The sequence below is a fragment of the Gallus gallus genome, chromosome 6, assembly GCF_016699485.2.
Source record: "Gallus gallus isolate bGalGal1 chromosome 6, bGalGal1.mat.broiler.GRCg7b, whole genome shotgun sequence".
NCBI classification, from domain to species: Eukaryota; Metazoa; Chordata; class Aves; order Galliformes; family Phasianidae; genus Gallus; species Gallus gallus.
The window spans coordinates 19,057,491-19,076,530 of NC_052537.1; the positions used below are offsets into that span (position 1 = coordinate 19,057,491).

The window sequence follows — 19,040 nt, forward strand, 5'->3', positions numbered from 1 at the left end:
CCATCATTTGGCTTTCTCTTTCTCTGGAGTTCTCTCTTCCTGCAGTCTAGCACAAACAGGATACAATGAACAAGCAAATACAGCAAAACCTGAATAGAATAGTCTGCTTTTCTTATCTCAACCCTTGCAGATAAAAGTTGTCATCTCAAAAGAACACACTTAACAGCAAATGTACGCATAGTTAGGGCCTAGTAACATTACTTCTGCTACAAGTTTGGTGGGTTTTTTTGTTGTTGTTTTTTTTTCAACTCAGGAAATATATACATGCAAACATCTGAGATACGACTGGAATTTTTTTTTAAAACACATTGTACAAACATCCAAAATTAACAGTGATCTTTGACTTATTACTCTATTCTGTGAAGTTCTGACCCACACACAGTCTGCTTGCAAGACAACACATCTAAGACACATAAGTATAACCTCTGTAGCACTGCAGTACCTCTTTCATTGTGGTTTGGATGCCCTTTGCAGGAAGCTGCCTAAATGCACCCAAATGCACTGATGCTAAACAGCAATAGTTTGGTACTTAAACATGGAACTGAAGAACATTTGACCTTTCATTTTAACAGTAGGTTCACAAAGTTTTTCACACAACAGCTGAAACGGCATAGAAGGGCAGAGGCATCTCCATGTTGTAGAAAAGAGAGACTCCCAGACCAGTGGCAAGTGGGATAACAGTGGCCAAACTGGTACATCCACTCACAAGGCACTGATGAAACGGATTGTTTGAATTGTTGCTGACTGTGCAGTCATTGATACAACGTGCAGTGCTTTTCATCATATTCCTGCAGCTCCAAAATACAGATGCTGTGTTATCTCACAAGAGGAGTACCTACCTTCCATCATGGTCACTGGATCTTCCATTTTGGGTCGTAATATATTTGGTCCAAATACTGTAGCTAGGTTCTGAACACTCATCTTGTTAACGCTGGAGTGAGCCTGAACTTCATCAAGGAACCTTAAAAAGCCCCCCCAGAAAAACCATAGAAGGAGAGAAATAAGTCAGTCACTTCTCAGACTGTAGGCAGGCTGGGCAGAAACAGTTTTGCCCTGTGTTTATATAGCCTGGGATCCAAAATACTCCTACAGACTAACTGCAGCTTAGACACTCAAACTCAATCCCAGATCCCTCGTATGAACAAGAGAGGACAGAATATCTTCTGCCAAAGGTACTTCTGAATATGCAAATACAGATTTTCCAGGAAATTGTCATTTACACGGAGTGGTTTCTGCCAGTTTTCACTTACAGATAGAAGTAAAAAAAAGACATTTCACTGATCTTCTCATCCTAGAACTAAGCAGCCCATGGGAAGAGCTTTATTTCTTGAATCTGACAAAATACAGATAAAGAGCTTCTTGTGAATGCATCAGCTGGGCAGACATTAACACATGAAAAAGACTTTATGTGAGCCAAAGAGAGCACACATCTGTATGCATATGCTGGAAATCAACAGAATGTTTCTAAAAGTTACATGTTTTACAATTCAGAACAGCCTCAGTAGGAGCTATAGTAGGCCGTAAGAAACACTGAAATAGCCTCATTACAAAAAAGACAACATGACTTGAAAACCCAGAGGAGCTGGAAACAGGTCTTGGTGACCTCAGAGTTGAACAGTCTCACTCTGCCTGTACTCTGCTTTTAATGAACTGCTGTTCATTCTGGGGTGATTTGAGCAGTTTTAGCAGTCAAAACTTTTCCTCATCGCACTGTACTACTCAGTGGGCAACTTCTGAATTCTTCTACTTGCAGCCTGACTTTTCTAGGCACTCCTGTTGTTTATGAGGCTTTTAGTGCGCTGAGACCCAAGAGCTGTTTTCTTCCCTAAGTCAGAACAAAAATCTACTTTACTTTCTTCAGTTCTTCACTTAGAAACATGCATGATTATATTCTCTTCCACATTCTCCCTTTATGTTTTGCATACTCAGATACTCATATGTCTCAGATACTAAACTATAGAACTATACAGTGAGGCACAATACATTTTTCAAAGCATTCAAAAGTACATTTCAAAAATGCTGTCCATCTGTACCCTTGGAAAAGATTGTCATCTCTTGAGTAAGGCACAGGCTTCATGTCAGTCAGCATTTGTGTCTAATGCCTGTTGCAGATGTGCAGAGGACTTTACCATAGAGATCACTATATGACAAAGTGAACTACATTGTTTTTAGGCTAACAGTCTGTTCCAGCTCCCAGAGGATTCCTTCCCACTCAAAACTGGCACAATCAGCAGAGAGACAAAAGGAGAAAAGGCTGCAGAATCCCTGGTCCTCCAAGCCACACCCAACCCCACTTCCAACTCAGAGCTGGGGCCAGATTGGCCATTATAATTCTCTGCTACTCAGTTTGTGTTACAAATCCTCCAACTGAGCACTGCCTGGAACTACTACCTTTCTTTATTGGTCTTTAAGTGCTTCTGAAACAAACAGTACAACATAGCAGCATCATTGACACCTGTTACCAAGGCTGTGGGTGACAGCAATTTGCTTGTCTGCACATCTACCTCCATGTACTTTATAGGAGCAGTAAGTTATGTGTAAGTGGTGGCTGAATATTCAAACTTTCGGAGTAAATTATTTGTATATAAGATTGAATCTCACAAAATGTAGCGACTTTTCCAAGTGTTAATTAATTTCACTTACTTGCATATGTACTTCAAGAGGTTGTAGTTGGCTTGGGGCAAATTCTTCACCTGTTTAACCAGTTCCTGAGTACCCTGAGGGACAAGAAAAACAAGAAAGGAGAACTATTAATATAAATGATGCAAAGCAAACATGAATCTCTTTCAGTGCTATAAAATCCTCTTTCCAGAGTCAAATCCGTGAATCAACAAATGATAGCACAAGGAGGTTTTGTAGACAGTATCATCCTTTGTTGTTTCTTGCCTCTCAGGTAGGTCCCAGTAAGAGAGAGCCACTGACACTAGATAGAGAAAGCAGCTCTGTATAGGAGTGCTGTTGGCCCAGCAAGCAGAGGTGCCCACCCAGAGGAGCATCATTACTGGGATCTTTCCCCAGTTCCCAAAAACAAACAAACAAAAAATAAACAAACAAAAAAAAGCATTTTTTCCTTAAAATTCTAAAACACGGAGAAAAAATAACCAAAAAAAAATAGCTGGGCTGTCCATCTACTACAACAAAAGGAAAACCACCCACTCTGCAAACCACCAAGTCAGCATGCTTATTCCCCCAAACACCAAAAAAGCTTTTGTTCAAGAGAAAAAGGCTGCAGAATTCCTGAAGTCAGCTCACAGACTGGAATACTGAAACCCCCACATCTTGAACTTGATTCAGTTTTCTAAATCAGTGCAAATCCTCTTGTCAACTGTAATGGTTTGATTTAAAAACCTTTATCTAGGGAAGCCTGTTGGTCTTCAGTCTGTTCACAGGTACTGGCATAAGTGGACCAGCAAATATGCCTTTCCAGCACCCTGCCTATTCAAAGCTTACGAGGCACTGAGCATACCATAAACACAGTGCAGTAATGCCAAAATGAGCAGAGGAGAATTTTTCTTTAAGAAGCTGACAACATTCCAGTTCAGATACCTCCTTTTTAATTACTTCCATTTGCAGTCATTCTGAGCTGTGACATACTTCCTCATAAACTTTCTGTCCTTACATTAAAATGTAAGATGAGAGACCTGCCTGACAAATGATTTAAAACCCTGAAGCTACTTAAATCATCTCATGAAAATCTCTGACTCAGAAGGCTACTGTCCTGCCACAGTCCCACCATCATTTACTCGTTCCTTTCAATGCTGCAGTTACTGTGAAGGTTTGCTCATTTTTTGAGACAACCATGCCTGCGTGAAGACAGATATCCAAACATCTGTGAAGAGTGATAGCTGTTAACTAATGAGGGAGGACTGCTAGGGAAGTTTCATAAATAGCTGGTTCCAAGCCAGAGCATGTGGACATTCATTTCCAGCTTTCCTCCATTTTGTAATGAATGTCAGTGAGAGGATTCTGTTGGGCAGCCTCCTGCAAGATCTTCATGACTCCTCTGCTCCAGATAAGTCAGAAAGATTCAGAAAGCAGTCTGTATTCCCGCCTCCATCCTTAATGTCCCGAAAGTAAACAATTTTTTCTTCTAAATTTGCCAGTAAACAAAAAAAGAGTCCAACTAATAAAAAACTGAAATTTAAAAAAGAACTGTTAAAAGCAGTAAGTCATTCTTAATTCCTCCAGGTAAAAATCACGCTGGTTAGCAGTGACAACAATGGAGACTCCAATAAAAGAGCGGTCTCTTGAAAATCTCAAACCTCTTTCTTGAACTTCTGAAAACATTTGAATCAAGGAAAGCTGCTATTGATGTGAAGGTTAAAGTCAGTTTTTCAGGTCATCCAGCTTTCAAGTGAGGTGTTTGAACTAGATACAGTTGAGCTAACAAACCTCTCTTCTGAGTATTGCTCTGTAACCCAATTTATTTCAAATACAGAAACCAGACTGACATTTAGCACTGTGTTTCAAGTGCTCTGAATTAAAATATCACAGCTTCACTGGATGCAAGAGAGGGCTTTGTAACAGAACATGCAGGCAGCTGGAAGCACGATCTAAAGGTACAAGCCCTATCTGAAAGAAAAAAAGGTTGTAGATATTTATCATTTGTGCTCTGTCACAAGGAATCACAAATGTGGGATTGCAGTGAGAGGATCTTTCAGATTCATTGTGGCACAAACACTTGTCAGGTTTGGGGCGGGGGGGGAAGCTTTCATATTTGTGCCCACCAACCTGACCAGTGATAAGGAAAATGTGTGAGCTAGGAACTGCTGCAGTGTTACCGGCTAACACAGTACAGGTCGTGGTGTATGGCTGCAGCCAAGCAAGCAGTAGAGGCTGCCATTCACCATGATGGTACTCTGCAATAGTAACTTAACGCCTTAAAAAATGCTGCCTTATTTGCCACAGGTACGTGCTTTTCCAAGGAAGGGTCCTATAACCAAGGATTTTGCAATGTGTGTAAGAGATGAGCACTAACAGGGCTAATTCTGGTCTAGATGGGCTGGAAAACTAGCAGCACTTCAAATGTTCAACCAAATTCAGTTCCTTCTAAAATCCCAAAGCCAGTGGCTTAGTCCACTGAACTACTGAGGGCATCTCTAGAGTACAGTCAGCAGGGAAGGCTAAAACATTGCCACATCAGCTCAGAGTCAAGTGAGTTTTTTAAGATTTGAAGATCCTTCATTCATTCTTAAATCCCCTCCTCACAACCAACTGGGATCAGAATTCAATTTTTTTTAGTGCTGCTGAGATACCTGGAGGCCTCAGCACAGCATAAAGGCTTTGTTAAGTTTCTGTTTGCATTCCAGCATCAGAGTTTAGTTGGATGAAGAATGAACATGAACAATGATGAATGAAAAATGGAAGCCTGGGACAATGCTGGGGTATTTTTTTGATGCAAATGGAGGTCAGGCCAAGCTAAGATCATGATAGTTCCTATCTATGTTCACAGTGCAGCAGTATGAAGTGCCAACTCTTTTATCTGAATTGCTATGTTGCTTTAAGTAATTCCGTTTTTATTCAGGGGGGTTACAACTAAAGGAAATCATAATTGAGTCTAAATGTCTCATTCTAAACTGCAGCATGAAAAATGAGAACAAAATATTCCTTCAGACAATGGTTTGAGTTTTGTTTCAAGATGTGTGTGTATATATACATACACACACACACACACACACACATATATATATATATAAATACTTTTTTGTTTGTTTGTTTTTCCAAAGTGAAACATTTGAGTTTGAAGTTCTCTGAATTTCAATGAAACCACATTTTTCAGCGGGGGACTTTCCATGTGGGAGGCAAGGCAAGCCCTACAGGCGGGTATGACTCTGTGCTCCCTCTGCTCCACGTGCTACTGTGCACGTACAGCCTCTCCGCCCTTGGAGCGTGCACTACACCTTTCTAAAGAAAGTAAACAGCCCTTGTTGAGGTTCCAGATTTTCCTGACCAAAGGAATGGTTGTTTACTGCTGCAATTTTAATGAGACAACTTTGTGCTATCAGCAGTACTGTATTTTCTAAGCTTTCATTTCAGCTATCTGGTCCTCCTCATCTCCTTTCTAATCCAAAGAGAACAATGCTTTCACTACAACTCATTTCAACCTGGCCTTGCTCCCACAAAACTAGCACAGATGCTGCTTTCCAAACTGCTGCAACCTGTGTAGGCAAAATCAGGCAAACTACAAAACTACATCATTAATAAGCTGAGCAATGCTATACAATTATGTTTGCCCAACTTGGCACTGCCTCTGCTCTTGTGCAATAGCGCTTAATGGATTCAAAACTTCCCAGTCTGCACTCCGTATGACCAAAATGAAACCAGCTCCACTGCCTTAGGAATGCTGCAGTTTCTCACAAGATCAGCCTTTCTGCTGTCTCTAACATAGCACCCTGCAGCAGTGACTGCATTGGCTGTTAATATACGAGCAAATTTTGGAGCCAGTAGACACATACATGTACCGTTTAAGAGACAACACTAGTGCACTGACGCACTGATGCGGCTGTGTCCAGGCCACAAATGCGTATCAGTGTGCGGTGTTATACTGTATCATGCACAGATACCACAGATAATTGCTTTCTCAGAGCTGGCTAGAGAATGGATTGTGTGTGTACAGATAGTACCAAACTTGCCTTCTGCCATTAAAAAAAACCCTTATATTATAAGATATGCTGCGTTTGATGCATGCAAACAAGCGTTTTCTTATGGGCATCATCAAGGACTCAATCTTCCCAAAGCCACTTCAACTAAAGGTAAACCAGGCTCTCAGCAAAGAACATCTGTTACAGTCCCCACCAGAGACAGAGATGTAAGAATACCCTTGAGGCCACACGCAGAAAAGGACAGAACTGTGGCTGTGACTTACAAGCCCTCAGGCCTTCACTTCTTTAGCTGACATAAGTAATAAGGCTTACAACTCTAAACCTCACTTTAGAAGGCAGCACAGTTCCACCCACATTAGACCAGATTCAACGTGCCCTTGCAGTCAGCAAAGAGCTCAGACATCACCACACAGGGAGCAGTATGGATAGAAAAGATCAATCAATCATATTGTAAATTATCCTTGCAAGAGCTGAATCAAAATTTCCACGATTGCCACAGACTTGAGGTTTCTCTGAGGAAACCAAATGGAAGAACTGAAGGTTCTGGAAAAGTATTCATAGCTTTACTTCCCCCATTTTAGGATAGTATCGTACTGTGTCCTTTCATAGTGTCTATCCTCTAAGATATACAAAAACCATCACACCAATCAATATCTCATTCAACAACTCTGGAAGGCAGAATATGCTGTTCCCATATATGACATTGAAAACACAGAAAAGGAGAGTGACTTCATAAAACTTGCTAATGAGTCAACAGCAAGACTGGAAAAGAAACCCAGATCTCACACCTCGCACCTCTTACTGATCATGCTATAGAACACCACTGTTCAGACGAGAGAAGCACCAGACTACAAGACTGACTTCAAAATAGCTCCTGCTTCAAGCAGGAGCCTGCAATACTTATGCCAGTTCACAGCTTCAGGAAAATTCAGGGGAAGGTTCCCCAGAACTTCACTGATTTTAAATTAGGACTGAAGAGTGACAAGAAGGAAGCTGTACTGTACTGGGTCTTTGGAACAACCCTCAAGGTAGAAGGAGGCAGATTAGAATGACCACTGACCTCTCCCTCATCTTTTGAGAGTAGCTGTCCACAAGAAAGAAAGTCTTCGTATTTGGCAAAGGGGATGACAGGCTCTGGCAGCTCTCGGAGGTAAAGCTTCAGGAGGGACGCCACAGTGTGAACATCCGTGTTGCTGCAATACAGAAGAAGGAAGGAAATTTAGAAACCCACGCTACCCTAAAGTCTGATGCCTTCAGGCAGGGTGGGCCAAAGTCCCTCTTAGGGTCAAGGGAGGTACACAAAGTGTAATCATTCTGCTATACATCTGTATGAAGCATTACGGTCTACCCGGGCACCAGGAAAATCTCCCCTCTGTCAAAATAAGAATGCATCTCAAGCACCATGGGCAGTGAAGGGATGCTCCTGTTTAAGATAGAGTGGTGCTGGGGTTCCTCAGTCAGTGTGGTCAGGAAGATGTGCAATGCAGAACACAGTGATCATACAGTGCTGATAATAAATCTCTGCATCCTCGTGCAATCAAACAACCTCTGATCCTCTAGCTGAATCCTTTTGCCTGATACTCTTCCATTGCAGGGGCTTCTTTTTCCTCTTCTCTATCCTTTCCTTTCAATTAGGGGTTGAGGTATCAAATGCCATGATGAAGATGCACCTGTTCTTCCCTTTATATTACCCTATCCAATTTCTGGTTTGTGACAGTGCCTCATTCCAAGTTTCCTGCTGTACAGCTCTGTTTATCTTTGCAAATGTTAGAAATCTCAACAGTTCGTGCCACCAGCTCCCCACCTCCCACCACTGCCCTGACAGTCTTTAGAGAATTCTGAGAAAAACACATCAGTAAACAACACAGCCTCAAACTCTCACTTCTTTAAAAGCTGAATCTCTTCTCTTTAGGATGTTTTTAAACAGTGTTTTGAAGTGTAATAAACTCTACCAAATATTTTGCAGCCACAGGAGACCAGTGCAAGGACAAAATACACAGGGACTTGCACTTCTATTTTTATTCTGTTCTGATAAGAGCATTGGATTCAGTTCTCTTGAAGAACCTCCATCCCTGTTATTTCACTGAAGCTTGCCAATAATTTTCCAATTGTTGGGAAAGGAGAAAAATACACAGGCACGCATAGTGACTGTTATTAGAAACATAACTGTAAAACTTTGGAATTTTTTTTTTTTTAATTGGAAAAATTACCAGAAGGTGCTGCCAGTAGTTTCATAAGTACCAATATTTGACCACTTGCTTCTAATTTTGTTATTTCTATTCAATAATTATATCACATTTGAGAATATCAGAGTGTTCTTCAGTTGATTACAAATACTTTACAAATGAGGTCAATAACCTTAATTCTTTTGGTATGAAGTTTCAGGCATGAATGGTGGATATGATTATCACTCAGCGGCAGAGCCCACATTACAACCTCAGGTCCATTGGTTGGAGTTATTGGTATACCAGCAAAGCCAGGTGAAATCCAGCCAAAAATGTCAGTGACATGGATATGCAATAGGAGCAGATGGCTGTGGGTGCTTCCAGCTACAACACCTGGCCATTCATTAAATACCTACCTATGCATGTAAAACTCAGACTGAAAACCCAAGCCTTTTAAAAGTATATTTTAATTATCAATCATCAGAGATCTATCGTGGGGCAAGTAGACTCTAGCATTTGGAAGATCAAGCAATACTGAGTTCATTTCAGACTCAAACAGCACTGTCTGCAACCAGAAAGAAGGAGAAAAAAAAAATCACTGCACCTGACATGAGAACAAGAATATGGATATCACATTTGCAGAAAATATTTGCTGCTGCTCGGTTATTCTAGGCCATATATGGACAGTTACACAGAGAGAACTATGCTTGCTAGGAGGAGAAGTCTTTCACTCAGCCATGGTGGAACTGTTTCTCCCTTTCTGTGACTGCTGATACAAAGGATCAGAGAGCAGGGCCTGCAAGTTGCAGTGGTCATGGTGGCTTCAAGGGCGGCTAGGGCAGAAAGGCAACAGCTGAGGAACCCTCAATGGTCACACTGTTCAGATGCTACCAGGTTTGCCTCCTCTAATTCTCTGCTGAAAATTGAGTTGTTGCATTTCAGATCAACTACCCAAATGACAGGCATCCTTTTGCGGAGATCTTCATTGCCTCTGTTTAAAGGTGACACTTCTCACCGATCTATTTCACCATTGCAAATGCCTATGGAAATAAAGGTGCCTTCTACTTTCAATATGCTGGGAGGAGGCTTGTCTTGTCTTCTGACAACTAAGTTAGAATTGATTAGAAGATTAGAAAGAAGGTAAGAAATGAAAGTGAGACTGTTGGTCCTAACTAATTCCATCTGTAGATACTCCTATTCCAGAATAAGTGTTTTCCAAAACAATTCTGTTCACTTCCACATTAATTTAGACAATTCTGACTCTGAACCAGTACATCCAGACATTTAGTTTAAAAAAAAAAAAAAAAAAATTTAAGAAAAGATGATGTGAGACAGTGTGAGACAGTTTGAGAGTTTCAACTATTTTTTTTTTCATGAAAATATCTCAACACTTCTATTTAGGGAGCAAATTCAGACTGTGGTTAAGAATCAAAGAAAGAAGGATGGGTGGCCTGGGAAGCAGAGGGGAGGGAAGAATTAGAAGAATGTTCACAATAAACTCAAAGGATATTCTTCCCAGGATGAGTGGAAACCCATTGCTATCATGCAGAAGAGCAATACCTCCTGCAGCAGCACGTTGGTACAGTATTGGCAATGTCAAGATTGGCTGCAGATCCAGAGGAAAGTGATTCTCTGAGTTAATATTCTGACGTACCAGAAACTGCCAATGCCACCTGGGAAATCTGCCTTAGGGAGTTTCAGCAAGAAATGGAGCCTGGTCTCCAAGTAAAGATCTCAGATCTGATCCCACTCCCGGACGTGTAATAGATTTTAGGCCAGATCTATGCAATGCCCTTGGATCCAAGCACCGCTAAAGTTCCAGTACTCTTTCAGGGTCAAGGCAAAACTCTCAAAGGGCTCTTCAGGTCAGCACAATGCTAACCATCATTCTGGGCAGCATGTGCACATGATAGAGGGAAAGAAATAGCAGTTACAGAGGATGGACAGGATATGGCTGCAAGGGCCTGAGAGCATCCACCCTCCTGATTATTTGACTGGGCTCACGGCCAAGGTACAGATAGTGCAGCTGAGAGATGCCCCATTCCCTGGCTGAACTTAGAGCTCTTCCTGTAGCAGCCAACAGCCCACAGCCTCTCAGCCATGACTGACTGGCCACACACCCTGTTATCTGGACCAGGACATTGACTCAAGGATGGAATTCAGAGAATCACAGAATGGCTTGGGTTGGAAGGGACCTCACAGATCATCAAGCTCTACTTTCCAGTCTGACCTTGGGCATTATTACTATGGGCTTGCCTGCTGATAATGAGACTGTGCCTGAGCCTCAGTGCTCTCTCTGCATCTGCCTTGCGTACCTAGCTCAGGTATGATGGGAGTGGGCTCTGGGTGCTGAGTCCTCTGCCTCTGTCAGACTTGTTAATGCTCTTGGCTCCTGAGTTACCTACCCTTGCAGAATAACTGGCTTTCACTGGTCCCTGACACTGGCATGGACAGTGATACCAAAAGGCAGCTACCGCTTCTCTGTACCACACAAGGAGCGATTGCATCAACATATTTACAGAGGGAATTAAAATGGGAAATTATTGTTTTTCTTTTGGGAACATTTGACTTCAGTTTTACTAAAAAATCAAAACAGAACACAGGTGTCCCTAAGATACATTCAGCTTTGAAATAAATGTTCCGCCTCAGATGCTGAAATTCTTGACCAAAAAAGAATTCATTTTGGCTTAGAGTTCTGTGGTGAAAAAATACTTGGCTATGACATGCTGATCAACTCCATACATTACACATAAAACAGCCAGGGAAAGATGTGTAAAATCTTGGTGACTATTGTGAAACCCAGTGACAAAGGAAGGATAAGAGTTGAGATATTTCCCATGGGCAGATCCACTGTGGAGCAAGAGAGAAATGCAACACCTGAAAGAACTACGACACTGCTGTCCTATGTATTTTTATGGTGGGATCCCACCAACTGCTGAGTAGGCTGTATCCACATCTAGCAACAGCTTTCAAGCTCAATTTCTCCCCCCCTGCTCAAGCACTGAGACAGATGTAGGCCTCAACACTCAAAACCACGCTGGAGAAAGCCCCAACAACTCTCTGAATGAAGAGAACACATAACTAGGATAGCCACCATCAGGCAGTTCCTGCCAGACTTTACATGCCAGAGATAAAACAATTGAATTTGCTGTTGTCAGCTCACCTGTCAAAGAGCGGCTTCTCTCCACAGTCAAAAGAATCCTGCAAATCTTTGACAAGGTTGGCTTGACCAGGCATCCGAAAGAGTCCCTCCTCTGTAAGACCTCGCTCCCGAATAAAATCCACACACTGTTCCACCAGCAGTGGGGCTAACCGCTGGCCATACTTCCTCTCGTACTGCACAGTGTCCTCCAATCGCTGTCCAAAGATCCCTGCCAAAAGAAAGCAAGAGAGACATTCAGGTGTTAGCTGCAACTTTTCATGAGCTACTGCTCAGGGTGAATAATGAGGGAAATTATTTTGAATGGACTGGGTGAACCTGCACAAAGGTCCAGTTTTTAACAGACTGAAAAATAAAAGGGTTTTAAAAAACAAGTATAATTACATGCCAATCGTGTATGGTTTTTTTTCTGTATAAGAGTGCTTTAAACTACCCTTTGCCCTAAGATGGTATATACCTCAATATACACAAGGAAAATTATCTACGCTGGGCTAAACCTGAATTAAGTAATTACGCTTTCATTGCATCTTCAGTCTTAAGAAAGCCAAAACAGTGGCATGGGACACAATGCTTTTTTACATGTACCCACCACTCACACAGTTACTGTTTAGTAGTTTGCAGCTGCCCAGCCTAACAGGTAGCACCTCCCCTGCCAGGGGATTGCCAGCACGACAGAATATAGTTGTCCACATCAAAACTGGCTTACGTGAGTGAAACTGCTCCCACTCTCCACCCACTGTAAGCTTTGGGTTTCTACTTATTTTCCTTTAATTAAAATTAACAAGTGAAAATCAGAAAAACAAAACACAGGTATGCAAAAAAATCATTACTTTTCCTACTAAAACGTCTTACTTACTGCACCTTGGAAGTATAAGAAGCATGAGATACTCTAAAAGCAGGCTGGCCATAGGTAGTTATTAGGTTGGACCTACTGCAGGCATGTACCAGCAAGTATGAAAGCACTGGCTCACTCTTTGGTGAAACTGGAGTTCCTGGTCAATGCCAGCTGCTGAACGCCGCTATTAGGGCCAAATCTTTTTGACAATGCAGAAGAGACTCAGGCTATGAGATCCAGAAGTTCAATCCCTGCTACTAGGAGACAACTCCATCTAAAAGGACAGCCTGTGAGCCGTGCTCTGAAATCCTACTTCTAGCACCCTACAAGTACAGAGAAGCCAAGGAGGACAGCAAACAAATTAATCTCATTTTGAAGATTAGGTATCCAGAAAGTGTGAGAATCCCAAGATTTACTCAGTTTCAGACAGGAAATTCTATTCAAAGATTGCTCAAAGCAACTGGTAACTTTACACTGATATCAAGGAGCTTTAGATCATGCACTTAGCACTCAGTCATACAGATCTGAAAAAAAACATCAGCATCCAATACCAAAGTTACTCTGTTCACAAACAGCAGTCAAGTAGCGTTTCGGCTATTTTCAGGGCTCTCCTTCCTATTAATGAACATATTTCCCATCTCTATTTTAGTGCTATACTCATGGCAGGCTGATAACTCTTAGCAGAAGTTTCCTTGCCACCATTCACTATCCTCCAGGGGAGATCTCATATCAAATTCTACCTTCATTCTGAATTCAGTCCAACCCTGCTGAATCCTCAGTGACATAAAATGTAGCACTGACATTAGTGTTAACTCCCTAAATGAAACACGCAAGAAGCATCCTGAAGCTCTTTTTCCATTCCCTAAGAATTTGTTATATGTCAGAAGACAGAAACCTTTCTTACACTCCAGCCTGCACAACTGCATTGCATTATCAGAGCTGGAGGGCCATGAAGAGTCTCGAAGGAAATTCCCTCCTTATCCTGGCAGGAGAGCATGCCCTGAAGTATGGGAGTGACTTATCTTTATCACTGTAAATATTGTTTTTCTTTCAAAGTAAAGGTTTTACTAGTACTAGTTTCTAATCCGTTCATGATTCTTCACTGAGATGTTCCTGAAATTATATTCTAGGATAAGGAATCTCTTCCTCATTTTGCACAGGTTGCTTTGTAATCTCATTAAGTAATCCCTGTTACCATGACAGGGCAAAGTAAAGCAGCACAGCAGAACTGCTTGTATTTGGTGCTCAGCACTATCAAAGGGTTTCCAGAGCTCTTACAGATGCTGGTGCCCAAGGAAGAACAATGTTCTCAGCCTAATTTCTCCAGTATTATCTGAATCCAGATCATAACTGAGAAAGTAAAGTCTCCAAGGCCTGCTAATCTTGGCCTCTGTCATTCTCAACAATGCATATCACTGCACACAGAATAATCTAGGCAAAAGGAGCTGCAAGGTACAGTGTAGAGCCCTCTGAAATCTGAGCAGGAACACACAACTTCTCTAACCTCCTTTGTGCTATTCTGCTAGTGAACATTTCTCCCCCTTCCTCTGAATTGTGTATTTGATCCTTGGCTACAGGCTGCCTTCAGTCAAAAGTCCTTCAGCTTTAGTTACAGCAGGTTCAGCCCAGACCCCAACCTTTATATCTACTAAAAACAAAACAAAAAACAACAAAACAACAACAAAACTGCTTCATATTCTATCATCAATCTCTGAGCCAGGCTTCTTCCCACCAAACCCATTTATTTTCTCAAAATGATACATGAAATTCACTCTTCTAGATGCAGGACATGGGCACAGGGAAGTCAGGCTATGTAGTTGGCATTGCAATTAAAGAACAGCAGCCTTGCTTTCCCAAATCTCCTCTCCCTTGCTGACTAACACCCTGATTCCTTCTAAAGAGTGTGTCTAGAGAAAGACTGTGAAACGGGCAAATGCTCTGCACTCCCCCAACTATAGCATAGAGTTAGCAGTTTTCCAAAACAGTTAGGGTTTAGAGAGAGAGAGAGAGAGAGAGCATAGAACTGCAGTTAGAATAGGGCTGAAAAGAGGCAGCCAAAAGCAAGCAAGGATGCCAGGCTTGGAATCTGTGCCATGGCTGCAGAGCTTGTCCATGGCTTAGAAGAGAAAATTAAGGTTAGGTTTCAGAGAAGGAGCAAGCTTTCTTTGGACCGGGGCTGGAAAGGGGCTTCCAAAAGCAAGTTGGAGCTGCTGACAGTCCTGGACTTGCAGAAATCTTTCTTCCAGGTACTTGCTAGGGGGCCTTAACAAAGTCTCCCCTTGGGAAAATTATCATTAGGGTTCTCACAACCATACTAGCATAGCACATGGCAACATTCACCTACTTCAGTCTCCTAGGGCTAAACAGGGCACACTGAGGAGGTGCTCTGCTAGCTCTATAAATCATCTCACTTCAGCTAGGTCTCAGAAGAGCTTGTAAAGCTTTGTTAAATGTGCCTGAAACCAGCAGATAAGACAGCACTGCTGATCTGGACAGGGGCTGCCCTGCTTTGCAAGGAAAAACTAATGTGGAACCAATTGCGCACAGCCTCATCTGCTGGCTCCTCAAGGCACAGGCCTGGTTTCAATAACTGGGCTATAGCTCAGATGGAACTTGGCAGTTCTTCACTCCATCTGATGAGCCTGCTGGAAGACATTAAAGTCTCTCTTCATTCAGAAGAAAGGGAGCCAGTGCCATCCGGTCACACTCACAGACAGGGATAGGCTAGAAATAAAGCCAAAAGCTGCTGACAACCCAAGGGTTAACATTCCTTGTTGTATCCTTATCTATAGCTGGGCCCTTTTGTTTGGTTTGAAAGCAGGAAAAAAAAAAAAAAAAAAAAAAAAAAGCAGCATGGCTGGGACCACATCCTGAATTTCAGAAAGATTCAAGAGATACTAAAGAAAAAATGGGCTACAGAATTTCTTTCCTCTACTCCAACAAGCTGTCTCTGTTCTTTAAAGATTTAGGTGGCTCTTTGTGGAAAAAGTGAGCCAGGAATGATGTGCTAAGACACAGACAGTCTTTCTGTCCTGGCCTGAATAGCTCACCCACCAGCTCCAGGCATACAAAGCCTATACATTCAGCTATGCTGTCTGGACATGCTGTGGGCAGGAAAATATATGCTCCCTGCTTCATTTTTCCTCATCAGAACTCTCATTTCAACCAAAATAAACTAAAGAAAGCGATAATAAAGTCAGTGCTCAAATGGATTTTCTTTGCAGAGAGGACTGAGGACTCCATATGTGCTTAAAGAGGGAAAAGTCCAGACACACCTACATCAGCTGTAGGCACAGGTTAGTACACACACGCTAAAAGATGTACAGAAAGATAATCAGGCACACACCTGGATGCTTCTATACAGTATATACACCCGCGCATGTATGTGGTGCCTCATAGACAGCGGTTTGTGGGTATAAAGATTGTGTACGTGCTCACCTGCACAGGTAAGCTTCTGCTTTTACCTTCCCACACTCATGCTTAGGCTCCCATTTATCTATCCCCTCTCACACATGAAAGCACTGAGAAAAAACCATGGGCAGACATTCAGAAGTGCATAGGCTTTCCCAGCACAAAACACACACAAATTTGTAGCTCTTCCTGCCCTCCCCTGGCCCACCCAAGCACACGCAGTGTGAATTACTGCAGCACGACTGAAAGCAGAGGTCCACGCCAGGCGCTGGAGCAGCCCCCCAAAAGATAGCTCCTAACAACTAACCGTCCAGGCAGACAAAGCGTGCAAAAGCGGAGGAAAGAAAAGGAACCAGCAGATAATCAGGAAGCAACACAAATGTGACTAAATAACTTGCCCAAGGTCACACAAGTGAGTCTGTGGCAGAACTCGGCATCTTCTAACCCCATTCCCCACAAAGATCAGCCTCCATATACTGGGACACGGTCGCTCTCATCCATGTATATTCATTTAACCATTCCATGTAAAAATAAGCACAACTATTTCCCCATCAGCCACCCCCAAATGCTAGCTTGGCACACAGTAATGGTTTTGGCCACAGCTTAGGTCCTTCCCACTCCTTCCCCTTTGTAAGGACAGCTGCTTTATTGAGATATTCAGCCTCTGTCTGAGTCTAAGCTCAAATATCTGCTTTTCATCCAGGAAAAGAAAACCCTAACAAATCTAAACTCTACAAAAATCATCTCATACCTCTCGTTCTTGTGCAGCACTCCGCTACATGACAGGCGCTGAGCTTCAAGCAGAAACCAGGCAGTGTCAGACAGCAGGAGCGGCAGAGAAAGAAAGTCCTGACTTCAGGCATCAGACACATTCTGAGCCCCAGCACTGGCAGCTTTCCATTCACCCAGCGCTCCAGAGTGGAGAGCAGCCGATCTGCCCTGGGAGATAATCGCAGCAGCACATCTGGTCTTAGCTCCACAACTCAGCATTAATTATGACTTGTGCAGAAAGCATTTGAAATATCCAATGAGATGCAGAGCTCCCCGTCTTGCTCGGCAAGGGGAAGGAGCGAGCAGAAAGACAGACAGGTAGGGTCTTGCCCACCCTCGGAGCTGCCGCCAATGTAAACAGCACCTAAGTATGGGTCACAAGTTTTAACAAAGGCATCCCCCATCGGCTCTGTAATATATTCATGGTCTAATTGCTTGTCAGATCTATTCTAGATAGCTGGAAAAAGCTGAGCAACAGTCGCTGTCTGCATGCCACTCTCTGGATCCCTTCCTGATACAGGCAGCGTTAGCTGTGCTACAGGCAGCCCAGTGCCCTGCTCTGGCCTTTGAGCTGCTCCCAAAGCACCAGAAGCACAAACCTAATGTTTAGCACTAATCCCCACTTTAGCACACTCTGGCGATATCTCCCAGCTCCTGAACTCGCTGGAAAATTTGGCATAGCACAGGAAAAGCCACAGACTTTAACCTGGTGCAGTTTTTTGTGGGGTGCTTTTTGTTGTTGTTTTGTTTTGTGTGTGTGCGTGTGTACGTACAGCCCCTGCTTTAGCCCTTTATAGAGAATCTGCCTGTTAACAACAAATAGCACGGCTGGATAGGATAACTGGGAGGAGAAGGAACTAAAAGCTTTTTACATGTCAGCCCCCAGGATTTACCTGCAGGGAAACATTCACACACTCAGCTCCTGCGCTCAGGGTAAGTGGCCAGCAGTCACGAGCAATGCCTGTCACACCTCAATCCATACAGTTACAGTGAGGTCAGCCCTTCATCCCCTCTACAAAATGCACACCCATGACTGCAGATAGGCAGCAGTCACTCCTCAGAACTTTTGCACCAATCGTCTGGAGAAATTTATGCATCCCTCTCTGGCATAAAAAAAAATATATATTAAAAAAACAATTTAAATCCCTGTTTGCAGATGCTCATCTGCTTCAATAATTAAAATATCACATCTGTGGCCTCTCTAGAGACCACAACTCATTTGAACTTCCTCGCTTACCATGTGCTTAACTACACTGTGGCTCAGCTTAAATACATGTTAGAGAAGGCACTGACCCAGTGGTTGAATGCTGAGATTTTGGTCCCTGAGACAGTGTCGTCCCACAGCTCAGGAAAATTGATATCACACTCTGTCTCTACATCCTCTCACCTTATGTAAAAGCAACACCAGGATCAAAAGCTCCAGTTCTTGAATAGCATAATAGTATGGCAATCCTTAGGTTTTCAAGGTTTACCTTAAATAGAAATGTATTTCAAAGATAGATACTAGAGCCCCCGACAAAACACTGAACAATTCTTGAAGTCCAGTAAAGAACATTTGATAAGTAATAGAGATACTTGAATAAAAGGTAGAAATGAGATCTTGTATATTCTTAACCCTTTTATTGTCCTCTCTTCCCTTGTGGAGAACACTGAGTCTGCTGGTTAGAGAAAGTCCTTCGAATAGCTGAGACACCATCAGGATTTCTGGCACTATTCCCTGGAATGATGCCTCAAAACATGTCACATCTGCTAATAACATTACAGAGCTGGGAACTCAACATTTGGAACGAGAGCTCAGGAGACAGCAAATGCAGACCTTCATTCTTCCATTCCCTTCTCCATTTCTGTTTTCCATCTCTCAAATTACAAGAACAAGGAGGCATCCAATGAAATAGAAAGTGAGTTTAACATGGATACCATTGTAACTGAAGTATAATCAACACGTGAAAGTCACAGGTCCTCTGCAGCCAAGGACACAGCATGACTCAAAGCACAGTTACTTATCAGCATGTCTTGTAGGAGTACCCTGAGCTGTGTGAGAGATGGCAAAAACAATGTAAACTGGTCTCCAAAGAAAGAGCAAATACTGCCCTGGT

General features: G+C 42.6%; 1 protein-coding gene across 11 annotated transcripts in view; it reads right to left on the reverse strand.

Moving 5' to 3' along the window:
* ARHGAP22 (Rho GTPase activating protein 22) overlaps window positions 1-19,040 on the reverse strand; it is a 135,582-nt gene that overhangs the window by 13,214 nt on the left and 103,328 nt on the right. For 8 of the 11 annotated variants that reach the window (XR_003075959.3, XR_001467131.4, XM_015288434.4 and 5 more), the window contains 4 exons: window positions 11,931-12,138; window positions 7,663-7,795; window positions 2,644-2,717; window positions 840-976 (listed from right to left, as the gene is read on the reverse strand). Coding sequence is in view for 9 of the 11 variants with exons in the window: in XM_015288434.4 (XP_015143920.1) it covers window positions 840-976; window positions 2,644-2,717; window positions 7,663-7,795; window positions 11,931-12,138 (552 nt within the window). In the remaining 2 variants the exon portion in view is untranslated. The remainder of the gene's footprint in view (window positions 1-839; window positions 977-2,643; window positions 2,718-7,662; window positions 7,796-11,930; window positions 12,139-19,040) is intronic. The other 3 variants (XM_421651.7, XM_004942126.4, XM_040703163.2) reach the window with 1 other exon arrangement.